Source organism: Bicyclus anynana, chromosome 2 (assembly GCF_947172395.1).
Source record: "Bicyclus anynana chromosome 2, ilBicAnyn1.1, whole genome shotgun sequence".
NCBI lineage: Eukaryota > Metazoa > Arthropoda > Insecta > Lepidoptera > Nymphalidae > Bicyclus > Bicyclus anynana.
The window spans coordinates 14,302,964-14,330,793 of record NC_069084.1 but is presented as its reverse complement, the minus strand read 5'-3'; the positions used below and the strand labels follow the sequence as shown (position 1 = coordinate 14,330,793).

The following is a 27,830-nucleotide window of genomic DNA, read 5'->3' as shown; positions in this document are numbered from 1 at the left end:
TTTACTCCGAAAATGTTATATTAAAAACACATGTTCCTTGAACATATTTAATTATTTTTCGGGAAAGAATATAACCCCAGAGTTATGGGAAATACTCCCTGGCACTCTGTATACTAAGTTTGCAATAGGTTTGTTTCGATTTCACTATTGATAAAAACAAAAGCAAATTTGTTGAAATATATTTTTAATTGCTGATCAATTTATTAACAAATAACACATAGACTTAGAACCAGGAATAACAAAATAAATACCTAACCCATGGTACAAATGTGAAACGAACAAATGCAGGTGGAAATACAAGACTGTAAACATTACATTTTTTATACAACTTTACAATAGGTCACAAATTCACAATATCATAAAGCTTTAGACAGATATACATTTATATGTAAATATACAGATCGGCTGCACCAATTCAAAACCGTTTTCTATTTATCTATTAAATATTTGTCGAAGTCCCCAAGATAAAACAGACACAATAATTAGGCTTATTCCATTATAATAAATAATTCTCTATTGACAACTACTTTTGTAAGTCCCGATGATCCGCGCGGGCCGGGGGGCGTGTAGCGATGAATGAAAACACGACGACTCTCACTTCCCCGCACGCACGATTTCACACCCGCGTAGTCTTTCCCCCCGTCGCCCGCATATCATCTAAGTGTCATTAACGAACTTGCCAGACTATAACTTATTGGCCAACAAAAATATAAAATCTTTTTCAGCCCAAATAGACAGATGCCTCATGGTAGCCAGAGTTACACGACTTATTTATGGTGAATATTTTACATAAAAATACAAACATTTTACAATAACTATTTTTCTTACATACTTTATTTGCAGTTTTTTATTTTATTTAACATGATTTACCTACATATTACATAACATGTAAGATTATTAACATGTCTAAATAAGTTTTACTTTCGGTCGATAAGAAGACCTGTGAACCTTGTAGCAGCTTGAACATTGGCGTATCTATATCAAGTCTATTATTAGTATCATAAGAGAAATCCATATCAGTAGCCCAGAATCCTAGGGTGGGCACGGCCTATCCGGCCCCCTTCCTTAAATACGCCTATGAGCTTGATACTGTGACGATCGCGTAACCAACTAAGGAATTGAAACAGCGCCATCTAGTGTGCAGTAGCGTCACTAGATGGCGCTGTTTCAATTCCTTAGAAATTCGCGTTAACGGTTACGACAGTCACAGTATGAATACATTGAAAACTGCCACTAAGCACACAGTATTCATATTTCGGTCTCAAAAAGTTAACTTTAACATTATTTTATTTTTAAGAAAGTAACATTATAGTGAGGGTAGTTCTACAAAGCCTAAACCTCTCGCATTTGTGTCTAGCCGCTTAACCGCGGAGCTATGCGGATTACTTTAACTGTTAGATTATCTGAAGGGGTTTATTTTTTTTTTTATAACAATGACGCTATTTATGTGAAAATGAGAAAAGGTTCTATCGGGTCCAGAGCAGGTTTTGATTTGAAGCAGCCCAGTTCCTCCCAACAACGCAATAGTCAGTAGGTACCTATCACTATTGGTACGAGATCCGGCATTAGGAATATATACCCTCATCTGTTATTTAATTGGGATTAAAAATAAAACATAGAAAATAGTCACATTGCAAATATGTTGCCTAATTGCGTCCGATGAATATTAAAATAATTGTTTTTTTTTAAATTAAATTTATTTAATCTGCTTCTCTCTTTGCATAATTAATAAAAATCTTACACTAATTAAATTGAACACGCAAATGTTGCCTGCTTTCACATTGCAACTGTGGGGTTGCCAGATATAAACAGTTAAATAATGTTATTTACATACCCTCATCACTTAATTAGTTGTCTAATATGTCAAATTTAAGCTTATTTTATGCTTCATCATCATCATTATCAACCCATATTCGGCTCACTGCTGAGTTCGAGCCTCCTCTCAGAATGAGAGGGGTTAGGTCCACCACGCTGGCCCAAAGCGGAATGGCAGACTTCACACACGCAGAAAATTAAGAAAATTCTCTAGTATGCAGGTTTCCTCACGATGTTATTCCTTCACCGTTTGAGACACGTGATATTTAATTTCTTAAAATGCACACAACTGAAAAGTTGAAGGTGCATGCCCCAGACTGGAGTCGAACCTACACCCAGAGGTCATATCCACTGGGCTATTAAGATTTTATGTTTAATTTAACCGTAATAAGTTGCCTTTGATCTAGTTCATGGTTTAGATTTTGTACGAAAAATGTATTTGGCCGTAATTTAATTTATTTGCAACGACTCATGGTGAACATTATCTATCATATATTTCTTATAACTAACAAATAACAGATGAGAGTATATATTTCTAATGCCGGATCTTAGACCATAATATACCTGAATTTGAACTAAAATTGTACTAAATCACTAACACCTCACCGGGCGGTAGCAGGCCGCAGGTTAAGGCCCCATTCACATTGACACGGCGATTAGTGCCGTAAGCTGATCGCACACTATCGTTTGTATCGCACTTTTTAGTATTTTTAATCCATCTTTCGATAAATTTGTCATTGTTATTAGACATAAAGAAAGTGACAAAACTTATGGTTAGAATACCTTTCACTTATCAGATGGAGAAACCAGCCATAAGTCTCCAAAAGGTAGTTATGTCATAACTATTTACGTTATCTAATTTAAAAGATATAAATGAGTTAGAATCAATCTAAAATTACTTGAAGTTTATGTATTTGCCATGCTTCTGCATTTATAATAAACTAGTAGATGGTGCGCGGTTTCACCCGCGTGGTTCCCGTTCCCGTAGGAATACGGGGATAATATAGCCTACAGCCTTCGATAAATCGATAAATGGGCTATCTAGCACTGAAAGAATTTTTCAAATCGTACCAGTACTTCCTGAGATTAGCGCGTTCAATCAAACAAACTCTTCAGCTTTATAATATTAGTATAGATAAATATCTATTTGTAACAATATATCAACGTACATCATCACATATGTAATTTTATTATTTCCATATTTTTTTTAATACTCTTTTATACACTTTTTACTACTTTTTGTACTATAAATATTTATTTATTTGTATTGTATAAATATAATTAAATAAACACTTAAAGTAGAAATCAGTATCAAATTAATTAAAAAATGCGGAGCCATCAAGTGTGCGATCAACTTTAAGTTTTACATTATTTATCTACATTTTATTCCATCAAAATATTTCTAACATGTAGCTTTTTTTTGACCTTCTAATTTTTTCGTTTTAGATTATTTTATAACAACAATTAAATGAGAATTCAAACAACATTTATGTCAAGCCTTTACGGAATGTAGCTCGAACTTTTTATACTACATATTTTAAATAGTATAATTAATTAATAAGAAATATGCATGTATTTTTTTTATTCAATTTTAATTTTTAATTCACAAGTATGAAAGTAAAATTCTGAGATACATTATTATTTTCTGCAAAATAAACCCTCTTTTAAACACCATCATTTTATTTTAGCTTGCTGTATAGTCTTGAACTTATTTATGTGGATATAATAACCACAGAATAACAAAAGTGAGTCTTTAAGCATTAAGTCTTTAAATTTAATACACAACAACTGCGTCAATTAATATTATAATCAACCAATAAAAATACTCCATCTCATTTCTTAAATTTTTGTGAAAAGTTTTTAAAACATTTAAATGACTTATTATTTATATTAATTAATTTAAATACTGAGAATGTATTACTTTTTGAATTTCGTAATTGGAGCGGCTACGACACCGTCGTGTTCCACACGCTCCATCTGTATATTATTGATTAATCTGTGGTAATAACGTAATATATCGTATGGAACCATAGCAATAGTATTACTTCATTAATTATTGATTTTCTAGAGGATTTTACTTATTTAATAATTTAAATTTAAACTGAGTAAATTAAGAAAATATTGTTGTGAATACCAATTACATGCATATTCCATACTAATTTTATATAAAAAAATATATATAATATATAAAATAATATAGCACATGTCTCATAATAAATATTGATAGAATTATTTTATAGTAGAAAAGAAAACTGTAAAAAATACAGTTGCAGTATTTACACGCGCGAAAATTAAATAAATACTATTATCATAGTTTTTTTGGTATTTCTAGAATGTCTGTTCTGGGTTGAAATTAATTTTATAATATTTCAAGCAGGTTTTGACTTTATTTAAGAGATAACATCTTATCAGTTTGTACCTCAAATGATAAACAACATTTAGTAGTCCGTATGTATATTTAATAATTTAGATATTCCCTGTAGGCCTAAGACGTTAAGACATATGTCGAGAAGAGAAAAGACAAATATCGACCAATGGCGGAGCAAGAAAATATTGCTCTCTCTTTTGTTGCCATAATACGAAAGCAACTGCCCCGCTATTGGTCGACAATGTCTTTTTCTCTTCACGAGACATGTTGATAGGGAGTGAGGAAACATTTTAAAACATTCGTTCATCAAATCTATTAATATAAAGTCACGGATTCTCAGCATACATGTGATTTTATCCTTACATATACTAGGACTAAAATTGAGGCTACTTGACTCTATGGTTTGGTTATCTGACATTTACGGATGTCAAACTGACAGTGCACTTCATATAGACATACAATTACTACCTATCTAAAATTTTACATAGAAGTATTTTACTGTTAAGTCTTGTCAAAAATCCCGTGCGCACTGCAATCAGTGAATTGTCTAGGTACCCTTCATATTCAGTTAGCTTACAGTTTTTCTGAAGTGACCACGAAACGCGAATGGGGCCCAACGATATAATATCTATAGAAAAATATTCAAATTTTCCATACACGATAAGAACAGGTCCGTAGGTTAGCAACAACCCAATAAATGCAATGTTATCAACACCAGTCACCGGTTAAGGAATGTTCGGCCTGGCCAGCGGGCCGCTGCATCAGCCTGTGAACAAACTGGAAGGCCAGAAAGAATCATTTCACTGTCCGTCTTTTAATTTTTCTCACTTTACCCCCTTTTGAGGGTTTATTTTTGAGGGATATACTATCTAAATTTGGTAATTCGGTGTCCGTGTGACTCCTGTCCCGTATGTACAGATGGTTGTCGTTGGCATCGTGGTCCGAGCTGTCTATACCGTTCTCCATTCTCACTGTGTTCGTATAGCTCTGCGATGGACTGATGTCCATTTCTTCATCGGAGTCATAATTGCCGTTCGGCTCGTGCCTTTTGTATTGGAAGTGTCTGTACGTTATTTCTTCATCCGAATCAGCTTTGGTCGGTTTGAATCGTCTGTCAATGTTCTGTAGAGACTGATTCTTCTGGAGGGAACCCGGTATGGAGTCTCTGATGTTCATCTCCGAGGTGGATTTGTTGCAATAGTCTTCTCTGTCGGACTCTGAATACTTCCCCGACAGTCTGGTGTTGGTGAAGGCCGGCTGGGTGGGTACGGGCGAGGCTGCGGGCGATTTCAGCCGCACCTCGGGCCCGCCACCGTAGATATCGATGAAGAACCTCCACAGCTCCTCGCTGAGCTGCGCGTGGTCGGAGCCAGGTTTCAACATGTAATTCCGTTGGCCGTCGATTTCCTGTAAACACATTGTTGTTAATAATTAAAACCACGTGTGGTGTATTTTGTTAATTAATGTCGTATGTATACTGATGATGCTGAATACTACGAAGAGCTCTACAACATCAAGTTTTAGTTGTATAATGCCTTAATATCTCGGGAAGAGAAATATATATGTCGGAGAATAAGGTGTTTGACATCAGAAGCGGTTGTCTGCAAAACTCAATTATTGAAAGAAAGTCAGTTAGGTCTAACAATTCCCACTAACAATTACCAATAAACCCTGAGTGGCAGAGCGGATCACCTTGAGCGGAGTCACGCACTTGTGAACGATGTGTGTAGGGTTAAATGCGCCTTTAACAGATATCTAACACTCCCCTTATTCACTCAAGTTACTCTCCCTGCCTATCCCATAACAACCCGGGTTTAATTATCCAACAAAGGTGTCTTATATCGCCAGCACTCGGTCTCGGTCTTACTATCTCGACTCATAACGACACGATCATATATATTATCGACCTTAAGCGGCAGCATCTAATACATCGCTATTTCATCCCATCACAAGAACGGTATTTTCGATTCCAATACATGTCGTGGCGCGCATTACTTTGTGTAATTAATATAATACGCTTGACACTGAAATCTAATATACACCTAAACCTATCCATCCACTATCTATTGATGAAAACAGGATAAAAACCCGTTCAGTAGTTTTCGATTTCATCAAGGATAGACAGACACAGCGGAGTGCTTTGTTAGTTAGCTAATACGTAACGAGTGTACCTGTTCGAGCACGATGGCGCGGTTGTCGACGGGCGGCGGCGGGCGGCGCGCCTTGTTGCGCACGAAGGCCTGCCACTGGCGGAACCACGCCATGCTGATCGCGTACACGGCCTGCGGCCGCTCTTGCTCCTGTGACGTCATCACAAATCATAACATAAAAAAAATATGAAAAAACACGACTGCGAATATTATTTCCCATTTCGTTTCAATGAGCTAAGACGAATATCATGACGACTCCTAGTAGTCCCTAAAGATGCACACAGCGATATTCTCGATCTCGAAATGAGAGAAAAACAATTTTCGTCCAGAAATATCAGTCTCTCTTCAACAAACAGAAGTTAGTATGCTTTATGGTCGCAATACCCTTGCCCAATGTCACAAGTGTCAGCACTTCCGTCACAGTTCCCACAACTGCCACAGGCCTGACCACTCACTGATGCCTGTTGCAGGCGGCGTTGATAACCACAGAGAGGCCAACATCAGCCATGACTGTCGCCTCGCAACCCGTAAGGGCTATCGAGGACGTCTCAGAAGACTATGATTTACCTGCTCAGACCAATTATTGTATAGGACCTGCCTCGCTTGACGTTACTTTTCTGTCAAAGTATATGAACAACGATCTAATGCGATTATAAAAACTATCTCTATAGTATCGATGTTAAATAGTTGTAAACATGTTCGTCGGTTAAAGAGCTCTTTAAAAATACTTTTCTGTGTAATTGAATGGTGTGAAAAACGGGCAAAAACTTTTAGTTTAGTATAATATATATACCAAATCTAAGCTCGTTTTCCTCAGTTAATGACAGACAATTTTGTTCGTGACTATGAGTGCGATACAGGTCCTTCTATAATTGGTCTGAGTTTACCTGAAACTGTGCGTGCAGGTCCGCGAAGGCAGCAAGCTCGCGCGCGCGTCGCGCCCGCAGCCGCTGCGCCGCACGCAAGCACACCTCGCACTCGTGCGCGTGCGACACGGCCGGCCCGCCGCCGAAACTGCGTAATGAGCAAATTAAACATTATAGTGATGCTATTTTTTTTATGACTGTGATGACTGTGATGGACCTGCCAATGCATAGCTTTAATGTGTTAAAAACATTTACTTAGTCGAGGTTACTACAACATTGATGAGTTCCTTTTAGATAAAAGCGCTTGGAGGCCATTGGATCAGCTTCCACCTTCACACAGGAAATAAAACTATAAAAAATTGTGTTCAATTGTAAATTATAATACTGTATGACTTTTTCGAAAGAGCAACCGTTGAGTTTCTTGCCGGTATCTTCTCAGCAGAACCTGCCTTCCGAACCGGTGGTAGAATCTTTACAAATAGTCAACTGCTTGTAAACTGAGCCTACTTGAAATAAATGATTTTTGATTTTTGATTTTGATTTTTTTCATTTTTTTTATTTTTTACAAAGTTAGCCCTTGACTACAATCTCACCTGATGGTAAGCGATGATGCAGTCTAAGATGGAAGCGGGCTAACTTGTTAGGAGGATGATGAAAATCCACACCCCTTTCGGTTTCTACACGGCATCATACCGGAACGCTAAATCGCTTGGCGGTACGTCTTTGCCGGTAGGGTGGTAACTAGCCACGGCCGAAGCCTCCCACCAGCCAGACCTGGACAAATTAAGAAAATCTGCCCAGCCGGGATCGAACCCAGGACCTCCGTTTTGTAAATCCACCGCGCATACCACTGCGCCACGGAGGCCGTCAAAATGTCTCTAATGTAGCTATCTCCACAAAGATACAATTGAAGTACACAAAAAGTCCAGTGGTCGCACCAGACACGTTTACGTCGCTGTTGTTGTCTTAAGCAGCTAATGCTCATTGGCTGATGATGATGGTATGAGGTACTGACTGGTGGTACAGGAAGTCCCACAGCGGTTGCGGCAGGCGCGTGGCGAGCGCGGGCAGGTACGGCACGCGCTCAGGCCGCACGGCGCCGTGCACGCACACGAAGTCGCTGTTGTCTATGGGGCCCGGCTCCGCCCATGTGTTGAATCTATTGAAAAAAAAACAATGGGGATGATGACTAGGTTTGAATATATTGATTTTTATGATACATTCGGGTAAATAAGGTCAATGTTAACTAATTTATAAATAAAAAGCAAAGATTGTCTGGATATTTGCAAAATAAATAAGATTATAAAATTTCAAAATCTATTAATTTTTTTTTATCGTAATTAGATAAAAATTCATACAGTTTTAGCTTCCTTACATTAAATGTGACATTTTTTAATAAATGAACTATAAACATAAACGCACAAATAACAAAGATATTAGTAATTTTGTTTGAACGCCCATACAAATCTAACGATCAGCGAGCCAACGACGTCACTAAATCGTGCCATTTTGTATCGAACGTTTTTCAGGGATCCGCGGCAGCGCCGCAAATCTGACCCTTTAAGTCCCTGTAGCTCCGAAAGTAATGGTCGCAGATACCCTGTTACTTTTACAAAATTGCTTTACTATTAGTATACTCTTAATTTATATACAATTTAAAAAACTGTCATCATCCCTATTATTGTCTATACTCAAACATTTAATGCAACACGTGATTCACACCACAGCTACAAATTGCCGCCAACGACCACTTTTCTGCAGTTTCTATTCACTTTATATGGGCTTGCCACAAAACGCCGCGTATACGGCGATACTAAGTTTCAGGCGCTTTTAACTTACCTGGTCTCCTGACCTTATCTTTTTGGTGAAAAGTGACAGTTAAAATTTACAAAATTTTTTCATGACAAGCTATATTCCACCACGAGGCTCAACTTTACCTTACAATTCTAGCCTCCATAATAATACATTGACCGAAAGCCTGCAATAGCCAAGCATACCTCATTTTAGGTTAGCTGAAAGCTTGCCAGTCCATGCATTACCATAGGTAAATAGTAATAGCCAATTGTAGTGGCTTTGGAAAATAACAGGTTTCGAGGGTCCAAACCACAAAGTAAAAAGCGTATTTTTTATAATCGCAACGTATGTATAAATAAAAAAAGAAGAGTGCGTTGTAGACCACACGACTGAAGTAAAACTTCTTTAAAATAAAGAACAAAGCGCCATCTATGAGCCTCAGGCATAACTGCATTAGAAGGGATTGTTTCAAAGTTTTTTAAGAACGCCATCTACTGGTACTCGTAGTTTAAATTAAGAAACACTGTTTTACTATGACCTACAGATGGCAGCACGCATCGCCCAATTACAATTTTAGGAACATATTCAGTTACTTACTCAAGTCAAGTGTGTGTAAAGAAGTCTTATTTCAAAAAGCTAATGTAACAATCATCATCATTATCATCATATTCGCCGATGGACGTCCACTGCAGGACAAAGGCCTTTTGTAGGGACTTTCAATAAATATAACAATAGTTAATAATAATAATAATAATAAAACACTTTATTACACCAAAAACAAAATAACAAAATTTTACAAAAACAAACCAAGTAAAAATACAGTTAAAAAAAAAGTAGTTAGTCAGTTTTTAAAACTCACTTATTAATCCACAGTTTGGAGATGTAAAATTTGATATCGTTGGGCTCCGAGCTGGCCGACTCCAGTATCTCGGCCGCCTTCTGCCGCAGTACGCTCATCTGGGGATTTACTTTTCTGTAACATAAATACTTGAGCTCCATGTGTGCTGGCAGTTTAACCTTTGGACTGATTAAACTGTACAATAAATGTGCATAATAAATTAAATAGAAATGCGAGTCTCATTTTATAGTTTTTACATGAAATTGTTTTTTTTTATATGGCATAACCTCGCGGCTTTCACAGAACCTCATCTTTATTAACCTATTTTAGCCCACTACAGGGCTAGATCTCCATTTTTGTACAAAAGGAGCTATTAAGTTTATCAACCTGCCAGAACTAAAAGTGAAATAAACGATTTTTATTTTATTATTATTTATAATCTATCCAGTTTTAAAGACGCAACCAAAACTTTACCTGCATCTGTGAATTTTAACTGAAAATTTCTTTGAAGTTATAAATGCGCAATAGTAGATAGATATGATCCAAACCATATAGGTGAGCCATTAGAGTAACAAGATAGACAATCTAACTTAATGTTAAGTGTATATATTGTGTCATGGGACCTAAGATAGAGCATGCCCATTCAGTCATGTTACATTCCATCATAAATCAATTCAAGAAGATCAGCAAATAGGTCGAATATTTGGCAAAGGTGGTGAAATAGGTTGCATGGTGAAATATGTGGCATGCTTGGTTGCACAATGCTGTAATTATCTAACCAAATATAGGAATGTGGCTTTTGGGATATTTGTCTTATAGATTCGGAAAACCTGATCAGATTTTAACAGGTGCTTGATAATCTATACTAATATAAAAAACTGAAGAGTTTGTTTGATTGCTTGTTTGTTTGCTTGAAATCTCAGGAACTACTGGTCTGATTTGAAAAATTCTTTCAGTGTTAGATAGCCCATTTATCGAGGAAGGCTATAAGCTATATATTATCTCCGTATTCCTATGGGAACGGGAACCACGTGGGTGAAACTTTTTTTTTTATTCTTTACAAGTTAGCCCTTGACTACAATCTCACCTGATGGCAAGTGATGATGCAGTCTAAGATGGAAGCGGACTAACTTGTTAGGAGGAGGATGAAAATCCATACCCCTTTTGGTTTCTACACGGCATCGTACCGGAATGCTAAATCGCTTGGCGGTACGTCTTTGCCGGTAGGGTGGTAACTAGCCACGGCCGAAGCCTCCCACCAGCCAGACCTGGACCAATTAAGAAAATCTCAATCTGCCCTGCCGGGGATCGAACTCAGGACCTCCGTTTTGTAAATCCACCGCGCATACCACTGCGCCACGGAGGCCGTCAAAACTGCGCGGGATCAGCTAGTGTTACCTGTAGAACAGCACGTAGGCCTCGCACGTGGCCAGGTGGTGCGGCGGCAGCGGCGTGACGGCGGCGTCGTCGAACGCGAACCAGCGGCCGTCGGGCGCCTTCGCCATGCACGTGTAGTGCCCGCCGCCCGCCGTGCCCGCGTGGCATATCACCGCGCACAGCGAGTAGCGAGTCACTTTCGACGAGCATTCTGTTGACAAACGTACAAATTTTATTTATTTATTTAGTAACAAGCAGACCCGCTGCGGAATGCTTCATACAAACTTCCACCCCCCCAGTTTAATGAAATGGGGGGGGAGGGTTTTGGTTTAGATAGAGACAAAAAGTAGTCAATGTTACTCTTCATGCTTTCGACTATCTCCTCTTAAAAAATCGCGTCCTTTCGTTGCTCCGTTTTGGCGTGAAAGACGGACAAACAAATAAACAGATAGACACACACACTATCAAATTTATAATAATAGTATGGATGTTTAGAAAGTTGGTTTTAGAATGGCTTAAATGATAAAAATGGTCTTATGTACAATTTGTACAATATGGATTGCACCTTGATAGGCGTTTGACTTGGCACCACCATATCAAAACAAAGAGACAAGAGGTTAACTTACGATACAAGAACATACACTGGATAGCAGGCCGGAATAGCAAACTATCCATTGATAACAAACTCTTGCTATATAAGGTACTATTGAAGCCGGTCTGGATGTATGGCATCGAGCTCTGGGGAAGTTCCAGTAACTCTAACATATCCATCCTGCAAAGGACCCAAAACCTAATTTTGAGAAGGATCTGTGGTGTTCCGTGGTTTATAAAGAATAACGAGATTCATGAGGCACTAAAGGTGGAAACTGTCTACGAAGAGATTGACAGAGTCTCGCAAAAGTATAAAACACGACTGATGAGTCATCCAAATGTTCTGGCTTCAAAACTGATTTACAGGACATATCAGAGCAGGCTTAAAAGAAAGCACATTATTACATAGACATATTATTATAAAAACAATGAGGGGATGTTCTCACTGGGGAATACACTCGAAAAGAGAAGTCTAGAACATATCTGCTTATAGTTCTTACTGATCACAGATAAACCCAGAGAAAAAAAAAAAATGTACAATTTAAGGAGTTAGATACGAGTATCATTAGTTTCAACAGTAAAGGAGAACATATTGAAAAAAATAAACATGTGTGTGTGTAGAATCCTAACATTACTATTACTCGGCCATCACCAATGGAGTATTATGGCGTGTTTGGTGTAGTATCATCATATGGGGTATGCCCTACATCCATCGTTGCAAGTCCGGGATTCCGCTTGGGGCTGACTCCCTATCACATAATAATTTATTCTGGTTTCTACCCAATACTCGACCACGATCAAAATACCTTAAAACCTAGTCAAGATATATCACGATATATGGGCGCAGTATACGATATCAGTGTATAGGATATGATATCCCGTATATGCACAGTTATTGTAAGTGTCAAACTCGTGTCACCTTTGTGCGTGTAGGGCGCCATGTTGAGGTCGACGATGGGGAAGGAGACGCGCGCGGCGACCTTGGCGCTGGACATGAGCTCGTGCCGGAAGCGCTTGAGGTGCACGCACAGCACCTCGGGCAGCCGGATCACGCCTGACATCTTGATGCCGTTCCTTAGCTTGTTGCAGCGGGAACAACTGGAAATTAAAAAGTAATTATTGCTGACAATAGTAACAAAAACGGTTAAAATTTTTGCCAAATATAAAGCCCATGCAGGCCTAGGATGCATCATAAACATATCTCGTGACTAGATAAAGGCCATCACCATCGATCATTTACATTGTTGTGATGGGATGAAAAGCAGATATTTTATTTTCCCTTCCACCGCTATTAGTCAACAAAATGTCTTTCGTCTCTTGTTGACACATGCTAAACGTACAGCAGAAGTACTAGAGCTGTTTGTGTTAAATCTTATCAGAAAACTACCGCCATTAATTATCGCCTAGCAACATTGATGTATTTTATGGCAGAAGTGGACTATGCCTTAGGTTGTCGGGAATTTGTATAGGTCCTTGAGAATTTATATATGGATACCTTCTACACAGTAAATTAGCATTAAGGAAGAATTTTTGAAAATAAAACTATTAAATTAAGTGTTAAAAGGCGTGAAGCACCTAAACTGGGTCTCAACTGAAAATCAGTGCTGCATACTTCTTTTATTGGGCATTTTCTAGGTTATGCCGCGTATAGCAGGGCATTTATTTACCGGTTTTACTGTTCGAATGGTGGTCGTACCTATATATTGGATACTTATAATTTAATATCGTGATATGTGGCAAAACTTAAGGCTGCCAGTCCACCAAAGCGGAGCGAGGCAAGGGAGCCGAGAAACGGAGAAATATTAACCAATAGGATTGTCCAAAATCTCTGCTCCTCTTAAGTAAACAGGGACTTGCGAGCTAGTTAAAAATTCATATAAAACCGATAATCGGAGCGGGGAAATTAAATCAATTTAATTTAACCTTTATTTATTTAATATGGTCTGCAACTCCGCTCCGCTCCGGTGGGCAGATACAGTACGCAACTCCGCTCCGCATTAGTCCATTTCTACGCTACGATTCCTCGCTCCTCTTTGGTGGACCAGCAATAACTTTTTTTCTTTCTTTCTTTCAAAAAGCAGAGACAAAGTAGAGTAGTAGTATAAATGTTCACCAACCTGTACATATTATCTCCTTTGAGTTCATCAGCACTGAAGAAAGCGGCGAGACAGTCCTGCAGAGACACGATGGGCCCGTAGAACCACGACCGCAGCCAGCTCAGCAGCCACCAGATCTGACATCACACCAATGATACAACCTCAGAATACAGAAAACTCCAGAAGGTGTAATCGCAAATAGAAATCAAGCCGTTGAATTTTTTTTTTATTGTTATTCAAGCAAATATGGTATTGCTATCATCATTATTATCAACCCATATTCGGCTCACTGCTGAGCTCGAGTCTCCTCTCCGTCACGCTGGCCTAATGCGGATTGGCAGACTCCACACACGCAGATAATTAAGAAAATTCTCTGGTAAGCAGGTCAATATGATTTTTATTTTTTGAAATACGGTTGGCAAGATTCGGTCTTACCTATATGTACGAGGATGCGTATGCACTTTTTTTGAAGAATAAACAAGTCTTGGACTTTAGTGCCAAAGAATTATCCCATATCTTAACCACGCGTAATAAAATGCAGATATTGCAGTTTTCATGTCAGTTGTTCTAAGTATAAGTCTGTATATAAATTTTGATGGTTAATTTTTTGTTTTGTGTATATGATTTTTCATATATGTGTTGACTAGTCCACTTATAGGAGCCGAACTGTATAACTTATTTTATTTTAACGAAAAAAAAAAACTTTTTGTTTTCATACAAAGTAATTCAAATAATTCCGACTATCCATGTAAAACACGCTTTTAGGTAAAATTAAATGATTTTTCTTTATGCAATGACAAGTTAAGGTGATGATGACAGTACTCGACTACATTTTTGACGAGAGCGACGACCTCTGTGGTGCAGTGATTTACTTCGATTACTTCAGGCCCTTGCTCTTACTGACAAGTATGGATAGTGGTATGTATACAGCCTGTATCTGACTTGTCGATATCGACGACATATGTATTTGCAACTAGCACTCCGCACTTTACTAATTTTTTGGCTGGTGGGAAGCTTCGGCCGAGGCCAGTTACCACCCTACCGGCAAAGACGTACCGCCAAGCGATTTAGCGTTCCGGTACGATGCCATTGACATATCTCCTGTGTCCTGTAGGCCTAAGGCCTACACAGGAGTGGTACTCTAGTTATGGGCGACTTAGACAATTAAAAAGAAAGGACCTGCCTCGTAAACCGTTACCCCTCTGTCAAAGATCAAGAATCAATGATCTAACGCGTTTATAAAAACTGTTTCTATAGAATCGATGTTTCATCGTTGTAATCGTTTTCGTCGTGTAAAGAGCGAGCGAGCGAGCTAAGATGGGCGATGATTCTCCATTCACCACCAGTAGCCATATTTCGTGACGAGAGATGAGAGGTAGGGTAGGACTAGGAGTAGGGTAGGGGTAGGGTTGAGTAGGGGTAGGGTGGGATAGGGGTAGGGTTCCACAAAAGTATTATTATAAAAAAATATACAAAAATAAAATAGTGTATTGATTCCTCACAAGACATTTACCCAGGACTCCTGCGCTCCGTGCGGCGCGTGGTGGTTGAGCAGCGGCTGCTGGCAGCGCAGCATCGCCAGGTGCTCCCGCGACGGGATGGGGAGGGACAGGTCCTGGAATGTCTCCACTCGCGTTGACACCTACACAAACATAACAGACTATAGACTATGTGTAACGGCGGCGATTCTAGCACGAGTGCTACAATGGCTAATTGCGTTCAGTGGCATACAATGCTTTTCTACAACCATGGTAAAAAAAATTAAAGAATGGCCTCCGAGATTTGTCTCTTTTAAGGAAACCTGAATTTATTTAGCCAATGCTATGAAACTATTTAAAAAAAAACATTGTAGTACGGTTTACCCGTGTGGAAGAACATATCAAACGATCTATTGGAATAAATAGCTTTGTGATATGGTTTGAGGTTTTATTTTGAGAAGATTAATTATATCTACTAAAACCTATTGCTTGAATCACTATCTATTGTTAGTTTATACGAATGCATCAAGACAATAGTTGGGAGCCGTTCAAGTATTACGCAAGATTTATTACAGTTATTTACCTCCCCAACCCCCTTGTCAGCAAAAATAAGCAAAGCATTGTTACATGCATTTTTTTATTTGCGAGAATTTCCGTAAAGGCGTTTCGTTTTTAAAAGCTTCGGCCATGGCTTATTACGTACCACCAAGTGATTTAGCGTTCCGGTACGATATCGTGTACAAACCGAACGGAGTGTAGATTTTTATCGTCCTCCAAGATAGTTAGCTCGTTTCCGAGATTGTAGTCAAAGGCTGACTTGTAAAGAATTAAAAAAAAAGACTGCCACTCACTCTTTAGATAATACTTGAACAACCTCTTATGTCCTTACTGTAGTAGAGCAACGTACCCTATCACAGATGAGGCACTGCACGGAGGAGAGCAGCTTGCCGTCGAACACGTCGGATATGATGCTGCGGTAGCGCGCGCCGCTGCCGTCGCCGCCGCCGCCCGCCATCCACGTGTTACTGCTGGTAGAGTATAAAGAGTATTATAGTCAGGGATCCGTAAAACATTTTGTACAACTGATTCCTATCAAGTTTATTCGCGAGTATCAACTTTTGATAAACTATAATTCTCGGCAAACATCTTGAACAATCCATTTAAATGCGCAGAAGTAGATTTGTCGGTCAGTCATCAGTCGGCCTTGTACATTGTCATAAAGTGTACCTGCGCGAACTTTCCCCCACTAAGCCGCTTTTTGTTCAAGATGTTTGCCGAGCGCTGTACCTTCCTCCCAACTTATATCAATAACAAGGTCATCAAAAGTTGTTCCTAACCGGTTTTTTTTTTCATTGTTATCAGTTAGTCAGCTTACTGCTGAGCTCGAGTCTCCTCTCAGAATGAGAGGGGTTAGGCTAATAGGCTATACCACAGACGATTCAACGCTTGAAAAGACACGGCAAATTTGATTGAAAGCCATAAATAACATTTACATGGAGCTGCTCCCACTGGGGAAGATTGCTTTTAACCGCCAAATTTACTTACAACACCTCTGCTCATAGTCTGTCGACTGATCGCACGAGGATAATAGAACAAAAAAAAAAAAAAAAAACATGCACACAACTGAAAAATTGCAGGTGCATGCCCCAGACCGGATTCAAACCCACACCCTCTGGAATCAGAGGCAGAGGCCCTCTATGTTATCACAGATCTCCTGTTTTGTTTTTACTGTTTTTTTACTGCTGCTTAATTAATAGTTATACAACTTAACAGCCACAATGTCCTACAAATTGCGTGGTACATTATCTCGATGAGATCAGATCTTTTTTAGTGAGCACTAATGAAAAACAGACGAGGGTATATATCTCTAATGCAGGAACTTAGACTATATATAGGAGTATGAAGCTCTAGAAGGCGTAGGCTTTAGAAGTATCTAGAAGTAGAAGACTCTAGAAGTACTCACGGCGCGGGCTCCGGGCGCGGGTCGGGCGCGTCGCTGGCGCCGCTGGAGCACGTCTCGTAGCGCTCCTCCGCCTCGCTGGAGCAAGACAATTCGGACTCCGAGCCCACGTCGCGGTGCGTCGCTTCCGTGTTACCTTTGGACAATATATTTTTTAATTATTTAAGTCTCAAATACACTACTCGCGACGTTTCGTCGAAGTCCTATCAGCCGAATAGTGTGGCGAAGCGTTCGTGTTCGAAATTAGGATCCCTTCGGGTCCTTTGACTCGGCATAAAAACTGACAACAAACGGAAGTTTGTACAAAGCGAAGTTTGTGCCTACACTATCGTATTCGATCAACTTCGCGAGTGACTTAAAGCGGGTGAAACCGCTTGACGTATAAAGATGTATAAAGAACATGTCCCAGTTTTGTATGGAGGCTGGGCCTTTATTCAGAGTGACAACTAAGCTAACTTAAATTAATTAAATAAAATGTATTATTTTCATTAGCTGACAAGATTAATTAAGAATTTTTATCATGACAACATGCTTGTAACTCACACCCTGACAGATTGTCAGTGATCTTCGCGTAGTAGCGTTCGTTTAAGGCGTTTTTAAATCAATATATGGAATTTTTTGTATATTGCTTCTCTGTCTACGATTTAATGTTTCTTTTTAACTTGTGTCATATTTAACAATATTACATGACATTGACAGCTTACACCGGATGTTTTTATTGGCTGTTTTGAACACTTTTACAGTACTGTGTATGTTTAATTTGTCGACAAGGGAGCGAAACAAAAAAAATATTTATCTAATTAATGCAGGTTCCAAAAATTTTGAAAATTATTTTCTCAACAGCAATTTGTATCTTCTATCCGTAAAAAATACTATCGACCTGCTTATAATATATAATAAAGGCCCATTTTGGGACATGTCCTTAGGCAGGGAGGTAGTTCATAGTTACTAAACATCGACTAAGAACGGAGTTTACGCCAAGACCGCATTAAGGTTTAAAGATAGATGAATTCGCGAGCGTCCGCTAAAAAGTTATAAACTAAAAAGGTACTAAATCACTGCTGAAGTCTAGCAGACATTTTGAAACTGTTTTTTTTGTACAAAATAATAATTAAATTAACTATATAAATGAATTACCATTGATCTGATGCGTGACCATGTTATACGCGAACTGTGTGCCGGCGAAGCTTGCCGACCGCCGGTGCCGCGACACTCCCTCCGACGGCGACTGCACCCTGAACAACGCAAAGTAACACCATAACCATAACATCACTTTGAATACGTCACTGGCTTGGCACCGACTTCAAAGTGATCAGAAGGTAGCACATACGATGGTATTTTTCGCTTTTTAGTTTATTTGAGTGATTCTGAAGTCGGTTCAATTTTTTTGTTAAAAAGATTTTATTTTTTTGTTTTTAGTGTGTTCTAGCATTTAATTTTCATAAAAATCAGTTCAGTAATTTTATGATATTCAGAAAATAACGTTATTTTCACTTCAACATGAAATCACTCAACCGATTTTCATGAAAATTAAATGGGACCAATCTGGAAGTATACTCTTTTAAAGAAAAAAAAAATTAAAATTGTTTAAGAAATGAAGAAATTATGCGATAACAAACATTAATAAAAAATAAATACGCGTCGAATTGAGAACCTTCTCCTCGTTTTTATGAAGTCGGTTAATAAAAAATATTTGTATTCCAAAGTACCTCAAATATCCGTCAGTCCTCGCTTCGCTGTAGGACGACGTCGCGGGCGATTTGCGTCTCATGCGTGCGAAATATGGCGCGTCACTGGCTGCCGACAAAAATATTCTTCAACATTTTCTGTTGCATTTAAGAGAAATTCATACATCAACCCATTTTCAGCACACTGCTGAGCTCGAGTCTCCTCTCAGAATGAGAGGGGTTAGGCCAATAGTCCACCACGCTGGCCCAATGCGGATTGGCAGACTTCACACACGCAGAGAATTAAGAAAATTCTCTGGTATGCAGGTTTCCTCACGATGTTTTTCCTTCACCGATTGAGACACGTGATATTTAATTTCTTAAAATTCACACAAATTAAAAGTGGAGGTGCATGCCATGAGGTCATATTCACTGGGCTGTCATGGCTCTCTACAATCAAAAAAAAACATTTTTAAGAGGAGAATCGAGCTCAGCAGTGAGCCGAATATGGGTTGATAACGACGAAATAAAAGAACTGTGACATACCTCCAGAAGACGCAGCTCTCCGTCGTATGTGTATATTTTGCGAATTCTGTTCTACTCCAGCCTCCGAAGTGAGCTTGTCGTCTGATGTGCTGTCCCACACCTACAAATAAAAAAAAAATTAAAAAAAAACATTTTATTATATGGGTTCGATATTTTATTTCCATCAATCAAAAAAACAAAATTAAAAAAAATCCAAAAATAAAATATCCCTTTGCACCCTACGGATATTTTCAACACTAATCGATCGTCAAGGAATTCCTTAACCCTACATCCTGTAGTCACAAGTTCGGGACTCTGCTCGGAGTTTTTCTCTCTTTCCACGCGATGGACCCGGCACCCGCACGGTGAATCCATGGAATGCTAAGATATTCGTCTCTTAGTTTTAGATAATTAGGTTATGATTCATTTGCGTTTGAGCCATTAATTATATGGGACATCCTGTATATGGTGAAGGTCAAAGTCTACCAGATATTTTTTGAAATAGATATTTTTAATTGTTTTTTCTATAAAATAGATATCAGATCAGCAAAAAAAAAATTAAAAACCATACCGGTTCTTTGAGCTCTTCGTGAAGCTGATCCATGAAACACCTGAGGAACTCCTGTGTATCATGCTGATGGTAGCCTCGGAACATCGGGTGAACCTGAGCATAACAAATTGTTTCTTTTTTGTATTGACTAAAATTCAAATTAATTATTTCAGGGCATGTTTGAAACATTGTAAATATGTAGCTTTAATAATGAAAAGACTTTACATTAACGAAAAAATAAATTTATACTAATATTATAAAGCTAAATAGTTTGTTTGTTTGGTTGAACTCGCTTATCTCAGGAACTACTGGTCTGATTTGAAAAATTATTTCTGTGTTAGATAGCCCATTTATCGAGGAAGGATCGAAGGATATAGGCTATATATTATTCCCGTATTACTACGGGAACGGGAACCAAGCGAAACCGGCGACCACGCGGCGTCAGTTAGTGTAAAATAAAATTATTTACATTTTAAAATGACAGAATTTTTTAATTTAATCTAATGTGACACATCTTGTGAAGCGAACAAGTTATATTGTCAACCAATAGCGGCGGAGCTAGCCTAGTCTTTCGTCCCAACTTAATCATCCCGGCTTTATTTAATTGCCCATATATTTTTATTTTTGTATTCAAATTTTCTTTATATACTCACATTTCGTATCCCATAAAGGATACCATTAGGTACAACGTAGCCTCTCGTCCTTCTACTCCACATTTCTTTAATTAGTTTTTGGTATGCTCTGTAAAAGAAAAAGTTGAAATGAAAAATTTTTTCTATTGGATTTCATTCTTGAATTCCCAAAGCAAGCAGCTCGTAGTTACAAGTAATGTTGACTCTTGTCTAATAGAAGTATGGTCTAATAGAAGTATGGTGCATTGGACATATATGAGTGTCTACGAGAACAAGGCACAAACTTTATCTGATGATGATTGGTTGGATTATTTGTATAAGACTGGGTCATGCCATGTATGTAATCCGGACTGGGCACTATTTAAAATGTTACATATGGTTGGGTCCGGGTCTTGCACCTCCAACTTTGCAGTTGTGTGCATTTTAAGAAATTAAATATCACGTGTCTCAAACGGTGAAGGAAAACATCATGACGAAACCTGCATACCAGAGAATTTTCTTAATTCTCTGTGTGTGTGAAGTCTGCCAATCCGCATTGGGCCAGCGTGGTGGACTATTGGCCTAACCCATCTCATTCCGAGAGTAGACTCGAGCTCAGCAGTGAGCCGAATAAGAGTTGATAATGATGATGATGATGATGATGATGATGATGATGATGATGATCTGTGTTCAAAGGCAATATATAGGGGTCGGACCGGGTGGGGCGTGCCCATCCTAGAGTGGACCTGTGGATTTTGGACTACCAATATGGTAATTCTATTATGATACTAATACTCGACTCGATGTCCGGGGCCAGGCCCACACTAGGAAATAACCCTGGATACGCCAATTCCTGTGTTCCATCCAGGCCCGTCTACTAACGTACGACGCTGGTCTACACCACGGTCGTTCCCGGCCTCAGACGGTCCGGACACGGCAGCTCTAATATAAATCATCTCCAATACTCACCGACTTAGGCCAGGTTTCTTGTCTCCCGCCAGTACAGCGACGGCGGCGGCGCACTCGAGGAAGTATGACGTCAGCGGCTGCGTGTTGCTCAGCGCTTGCAGCGCCGCGTTCATGTAGCACGTGTTGCCCATGTTCTGTAGCCCCACCAGCCCTGAACAATTTTTTTTTTTTATTCTTAAGTTCAAGTTAGCCCTTGACTACAATCTCACCTGATGGTAAGTGATGATGCAGCCTATGATGGAAGCGGGCTAACTGTTAGGAGGAGGATGAAAATCCACACTCCTTTCGGTTTCTACACGACATCGTAACGGAACGCTAAATCGCTTGGCGGTACGTCTTTGTCAGTAGGGTGGGTACAATATCATATTAATATCGTAATATTCATCATAATCATCATTATCAGCCGATGGACGTCCACTGCTGTACATAGGCTTCTCGCATGGACCTCCAACGGTCTCGAGCCACCAGCATCCAGCTGCTCCCTGCAACCCCTCGATATCCTCGGTCCACCCAGTGGGTTGACCAACACTTCGCTTACCGGTGGGTGGTCGCAATTCCAGCACCTTGGGACCCCAACTTCCATCGGCTCTTCGAACTATGTGGCCCATTGTCACTAAAGCTTCGCAAGCTACGTCAGTGATTTTGGTTTGTCTGCGGATCTCCTCACTTCTGATTGTAATATTATATACTAGACTATAGACAAAAATTCATGTATATTTATGGTTTTCCTTCCCGTGTTATTTTAGTAAAACTACACTATTGAATCCCCGCATTGCAGGTGACAACAGAAGCAGATAAAGGATCCGAATTCATCATAGTTCTGGTTGTGACTTGTGGTTCGATCTTCGATCCCTGGTTTATTGGCATACATCCTATTACAGTCTTTTCCGATTAATTGGCGGAGAACGGGAATATTGGTCATATTTAAAAGATATGGCAAATATTCTATTTTTTTTTTAAATTACCTCTAGGGCGTTGCTCGTCATCGTAGTCCATGTCTTCCGGGTCGAGATCCTCGTCCGAGTTGACGCTGATCCCCACCGAGCCCAGTCGCGTGCTCACCGACATCTCTTCCACTACCGACGAGTCTGGACCCAACTGAAATATACATGATCATATTTGCACCCTTCATAAGCAATGCATTGAGGTGGGTTCTCTTACTTCACGCAAAATGATGAATTTTTCGAACTTAAAATGTCTTTATTTATTGTATAATTGTGCAAAAAATATTTTAATACTTATGAAAATTTTAATGCCTTTTTTGTTATTTAATCATAAAAATCTCTTTAAAAATAGTTCTGTCTTTAATGTGCGTGTCTGTATGTAGACGAGATATAACTTCAAGAATTCACTAAATGAATTGCTGTTCGTTAGTCTCGCTAAAACTTGAGAACGGCTAAACAGATTTGTCTTGGTCTTGAAATGTTTGTGGAGGTATTGGAAAGGTTTAAAAGGTGAGAAAGAAAAACAACCCTGTTCCATAACCATACAAACCATACAAACGTTTAAGAGTCAAGAGGTAGGGTTAGGTTAGGGGTAGGGTATAAATTAGTACAAAAGTGTCTCTTACATTAGCATGTGCAAGTGCAGCTCTGGTGTGGACCTCCTTTTGGCACAAGTAACACCATATCCGTTCACTTGACACATTCATATGAACACAATGGGATATGAAATTCTGGAACAAGTATCAAGTTAAAAAATCAAATAAAATACTCAACAGTAAAACTTAAATAAAATGTCAAAGAGGGTTTAAAGGGGATATAGCTTTGCCCCTACAAACCCTCAACAACACAAGCCTCATAACTGGTTCTGACAATATTAATCCAATGTAACTAAGCTAATATCAAGGAGGATACAGTTACTTTAATAACTATTACAATACAAGAAAGGTATTATTTATCATAGTTGTGATAACCCAGTGGATATGACTTCTGTGTCCGATTTCCGGAGGGTGAGGGTTCGAATCCGGTCCGGGGCATGCACCTTTGCAGTTGTGTGCATTTTAAGACATTAAATATCACGTGTCTCAAATAGTGAAGGAAAACTCTGTAAGGACACCTACATACCAGAGAATTTTTTTAATTCTCTGCGTGTGTGAAGTCTGCCAATCCGCCAGCGTGGTGGACTATTGGCCTAACCCTTCTGATTTTGAGAAGAGACTCGAGCTCAGCAGTGAGCCGAATATGGGTTGATAATGATGATTATTTATCAATAAGCCTATTCTACTAATCAGTCGCATAGCGTGCCTTGGAGGGACCTGTATCAAAATTTGATGGGGAGCCCAGGGTAAGATTTCTCACAAAAGAAATAAAAATGCTTGCTTTAAACAAATATGACAGTGAGAGTGACTTAATATACAAGTACATAGAACCCATTGACTTAATCATAATCAATGTTTTTACAACAGAAGGCATTTTGTTTATATGATAGCATTAACACTACACTTTTGTTCCTCTAGCTAAATGGCTTAGTTCTTTATATAATTATCTCACAGTGTAATCACATCATGAATAAATTAGTAAAAGCAGCATGATAAGAAATATATTAATTTCATTTCAAAACAAGTTATAGGATATTTACCCTTTGGTGTATAGTGCTATGGTCATTTTTAATTTCACAGCAACCAACATGATGGCAGTCAGGTTGCAGACAGATCCAGAGGTTTGGCCCTGGGCATCCACAGTCGAAGCATTGTAGATTCTGAAACAATTGTGCATTTAAACACTAGCAGACGTCTGGGATTTCATCACACTTTATTTTAATTTTTTACAGTTAGCCCTTGACTACAATCTCACCTGATGGTAAGTAATGATGCAATATGATGGAAGCGGGCTAGAAGGAGGATGAAAATCCACACCCCTTTTGGATTCTACACATTGTATTGTACATTGATTTAGAAGATAGTGTAAGTATAGTTAGATTTTTTAAAGATAGAAATATGATATTGCATACATTGTTTTATTATATCTAGATAGGATGAGATTTGATGATGAGTACTAGCTACTGAAAGGCTAGCTTCACATATAGTTTTAAATACCCCTATCCAGGAGCACCTTACATCCAACTAACAAGTGCCTTGCTGCTCCTATTGTCTCGTCACTAGTATAACAAGATTTTTCAGTGGCATTCGCCATTTCCCACATCATACTAGGTTACTCTGTTCTGAGAGGATAATTTGAAAAGCATTAAGATAAAATTTTAATACAGCAGGAGACCAGTCACACAGCAAGGCGTGCAACTTTAATGCAATTGTAAATTATAATACTGTATGACTTTTTCAAAAGTCATACAGTATTATAATCTTCTCAGCAGAACCTGCCTTCCGAATCGGTGGTAGAATCTTTACAAATAGTCAACTGACGTGTCAAAAGTGCTTGTAAACTGAGCCTACTTGAAATAAATGATTTTTGATTTTGATTTTGATTTTGCTACCGGGATGTAGAACTCGCCTAAGGATAGCCACTCATTTTGAATTTCTAAATTCATTGTGTGCACTTTCATTTTCATCTTGTTATAGAAAGGATTTTACTATATCTTTGTCTCCTTTATTCTTATTTGCCCCCAACCCAGCTCTATTCGCCTGTCGTCATTATCAACCCATATATGGCTCACTGCTGAGCTCGAGTCTCCTCTCAGAATGAGAGGGGTTAGGCCAATAGTCCACCACACTGACCCAATGTGGATTGGCAGACTACACACACGAAGAGAATTAAGAAATTCTCTGGCTTGTAGGTTTCCTCATGATGTTTTCCTTCACCGTTTGAGACACGTGATATTTAATTTCTTAAAATGCACACAATTGAAAAGTTGGAGGTGCATGCCCCAGACCAGATTTGAACTCACACCCTCTGGAATTGGAGGCAGAGGTTATATCCACTGGGTTATCACGTCTCTCTGTGCACCTGTGCACCTGCCATAAATTGTTTATGGAATTAAAGCCTTGAATTCAATTCTCTGACTCATCTTTTGGGAGTGACACAACTAATTTGTACTAGGACTTTGCCAAGATATGCGTTTTGGTAATTCTAAGGTGTTTGTAGATTGTTTCAATTTCAACCCAAAACTGTTGTGAGCACTGAATGAAGTTGAGGGGTCAGCCGGGGGAATGTCTTTATAACATTTGCATCCAATTTTGTTAGAAGGGTTTTACCAATATCATAAACAAGGAAAGGCCAAGTCAGACATGAAGTAAGATAGTTATCTTAAATCCAAGCTTTTTTTATAATACTTAATGGTTGATGGTCTACCTTATTGAAGTCATTATCAACAATAACCTCAAGAGATGGAGTCCTTAGTCCAATCTTTCTACCAAGAAATTTGAAGGCATTCAGCAATTGTGATTATTCTTTGGTCACCAAAAAGAGAGTCCTGGATTGTAGGAAGGTTTGGTTTATTTGGTATTTCAATAACAAAATACCATATATTATAAGCTTTATTGATTCCCATATTTTCATGGGAATGGGAACTATGTGGGTTAAACCACAGGGCGTCAGCTTGTTTATTATAAGCCTGTTACCAAACTAAGTTAGAAATGACACATGAAAGAAAAGAATACATGTTCTATCAGGTAAAAGAACTGACAAATATTAAACAACTATTCAATTCTTCTTTATAGCTTTCTTTTGTGCCAACATGGTTTATCTCGCCAGTGACAAGTAGTTAGAGAAGGCATGAAGGAGATTGTTAGGCGAAGGCTGAGAAGTTCAATAAACAACCATTATAGTAGTAAGTATTTACTAATTTTTATAATAATAAAGATAGATAATCTGTTTAAAAGTTGCATATCATTATTTTCTTAGCCTACAGAAATTTGCACTTCACTTACTAACAAGAATTATTTGTTCAGCTTACTAATGCTATTGACATTTGCACTGCATATGTTTTATGCAGCACACTTTACATAATGCATGTCTGTTACATAAATATTGTTAAAGCAAATACTATTAAGTGTAATATGTTATGCATTCAATCATGAAGTGTTAATTAATACCCATTTAATCAATATTGTTGTCTTAGTCTATATAAATATAGTAAGGAGATATGTATTCAATTGTGTATTTTGATTGCAATACATACTGTGATTGGCTTACTTCACAACTGTTTTAGATAATTGATTATGACCACAGATTATAGGCAAGTAGCAAATAGGATGGCTCCTCATAAGTTGGTAATGCTTTCCGTAAACCGTTTTAAGTACCTACAGCATTTTTGTTGATCTTGGTAACTGAGTATGATAATTACTCATAATAATGCTTCTGAGTTTGATATTGATGGACTAATGGGCCTTGGTGTTTAAGAGTGTGAGCTAACTGTATTTGATAAATATCCTATCCCAAATAGACAGTGCACTCAACATAGAACACAAAACAATTGTTCTTTGGTCTGATATGGAATTTGAATCCTTCATTTCACTATACACAACCAAAAAGGCTAGCCAATAAGAAAATGAAACAAATGTTGTCTTAGTTAACAAAAACACAATAGAGTATGCTTTATTCCAATCCATTCATATTGAATGTAGTAAGATGGTATCAACAGTCCACACATAATGTTTTGTGTTCCTAACTACTAGGAGAACAGGACAAGTAAACAATACTAGTGATAAGCTCTAAGCAACCCGCAAGTACATCGGTCAGTGCATTGCATAATGAGAACACTACCAAAGAATGCTAATTACCAATTACATTGGTGTTGCGTTTCGAGGTTATGCGATAATAAAATTGTAGAGCCTTACCTCCCTCGACTGCCATAGCTCTTTTCCGAGATGATCAACAAGTTTGTTTAGATGTTCACACGTCACACCTTTGTCCATTATGAAGAATTCACCTTTGTAACGTAAGAAATACGTAAATACCAACAAGAAATTACAAGATCACAGAAACGCCACAAACAAACATTTCTCAAATTCTATTGATAGAAAATAATGTGAAAGTAGGAAAATGAGATAGATAACAAAAATTAGAAGGACACATTTTGAATAACGAGTGATAATTTAATTAAAATTACAGAAATTTCCTCTAACACTAAACGTTCCGTGACAAGCGAAAAGTCAGATCCAAAGACAAACTCTAAAAAGTATCCACAGAATATGTATTGGACAAACAAAATCACAGAATAGCAGAATGTAGAGTAAACAGATATAATTTTTCCATAGAGGAGAGTAATAGGATTTTGA

The 27,830-nt window shown here is 38.4% G+C and overlaps 1 protein-coding gene across 2 annotated transcripts; it reads right to left on the bottom strand.

The window, feature by feature from the left end:
- Nucleotides 1-167: 167 nt before the first annotated feature.
- LOC112051539 (ubiquitin carboxyl-terminal hydrolase 20) lies at nt 168-27,703 on the bottom strand. 2 transcript variants are annotated; one of them, XM_052884895.1, is made up of 21 exons: nt 27,390-27,703; nt 24,236-24,355; nt 23,226-23,330; nt 22,621-22,753; nt 21,656-21,806; nt 20,729-20,816; nt 20,097-20,189; nt 19,547-19,646; nt 19,043-19,130; nt 18,471-18,568; nt 17,337-17,469; nt 16,281-16,398; nt 15,409-15,537; nt 13,917-14,032; nt 12,719-12,897; nt 11,230-11,419; nt 9,853-9,966; nt 8,215-8,358; nt 7,221-7,347; nt 6,355-6,483; nt 168-5,590 (listed from the first exon to the last, which is right to left on the bottom strand). In XM_052884895.1, exons 1-21 carry the CDS (start codon nt 27,465-27,467, stop codon nt 4,979-4,981), a joined length of 3,045 nt encoding a protein of 1,014 aa, XP_052740855.1. In that variant the 5' UTR covers nt 27,468-27,703; the 3' UTR covers nt 168-4,978. The 2 variants fall into 2 exon arrangements, with proteins under 2 accessions (XP_052740855.1, XP_052740851.1); XM_052884891.1 differs by having other exon boundaries at nt 16,281-16,401; nt 27,390-27,702.
- Nucleotides 27,704-27,830: the final 127 nt, after the last annotated feature.

Coding starts and splice junctions, on each gene's coding strand:
- LOC112051539 (XM_052884891.1), bottom strand. CDS start 27,467: ATGGACAAAGGTGTGACGTGTGAACATCTAAACAAACTTGTTGATCAT. Junction 23,331..24,235: donor ATAGCACTATACACCAAAGG/GTAAATATCCTA, acceptor TACTTGTTCCAG/AATTTCATATCCCATTGTGT. Junction 7,348..8,214: donor TGGGACTTCCTGTACCACCA/GTCAGTACCTCA, acceptor CTCATTACGCAG/TTTCGGCGGCGGGCCGGCCG.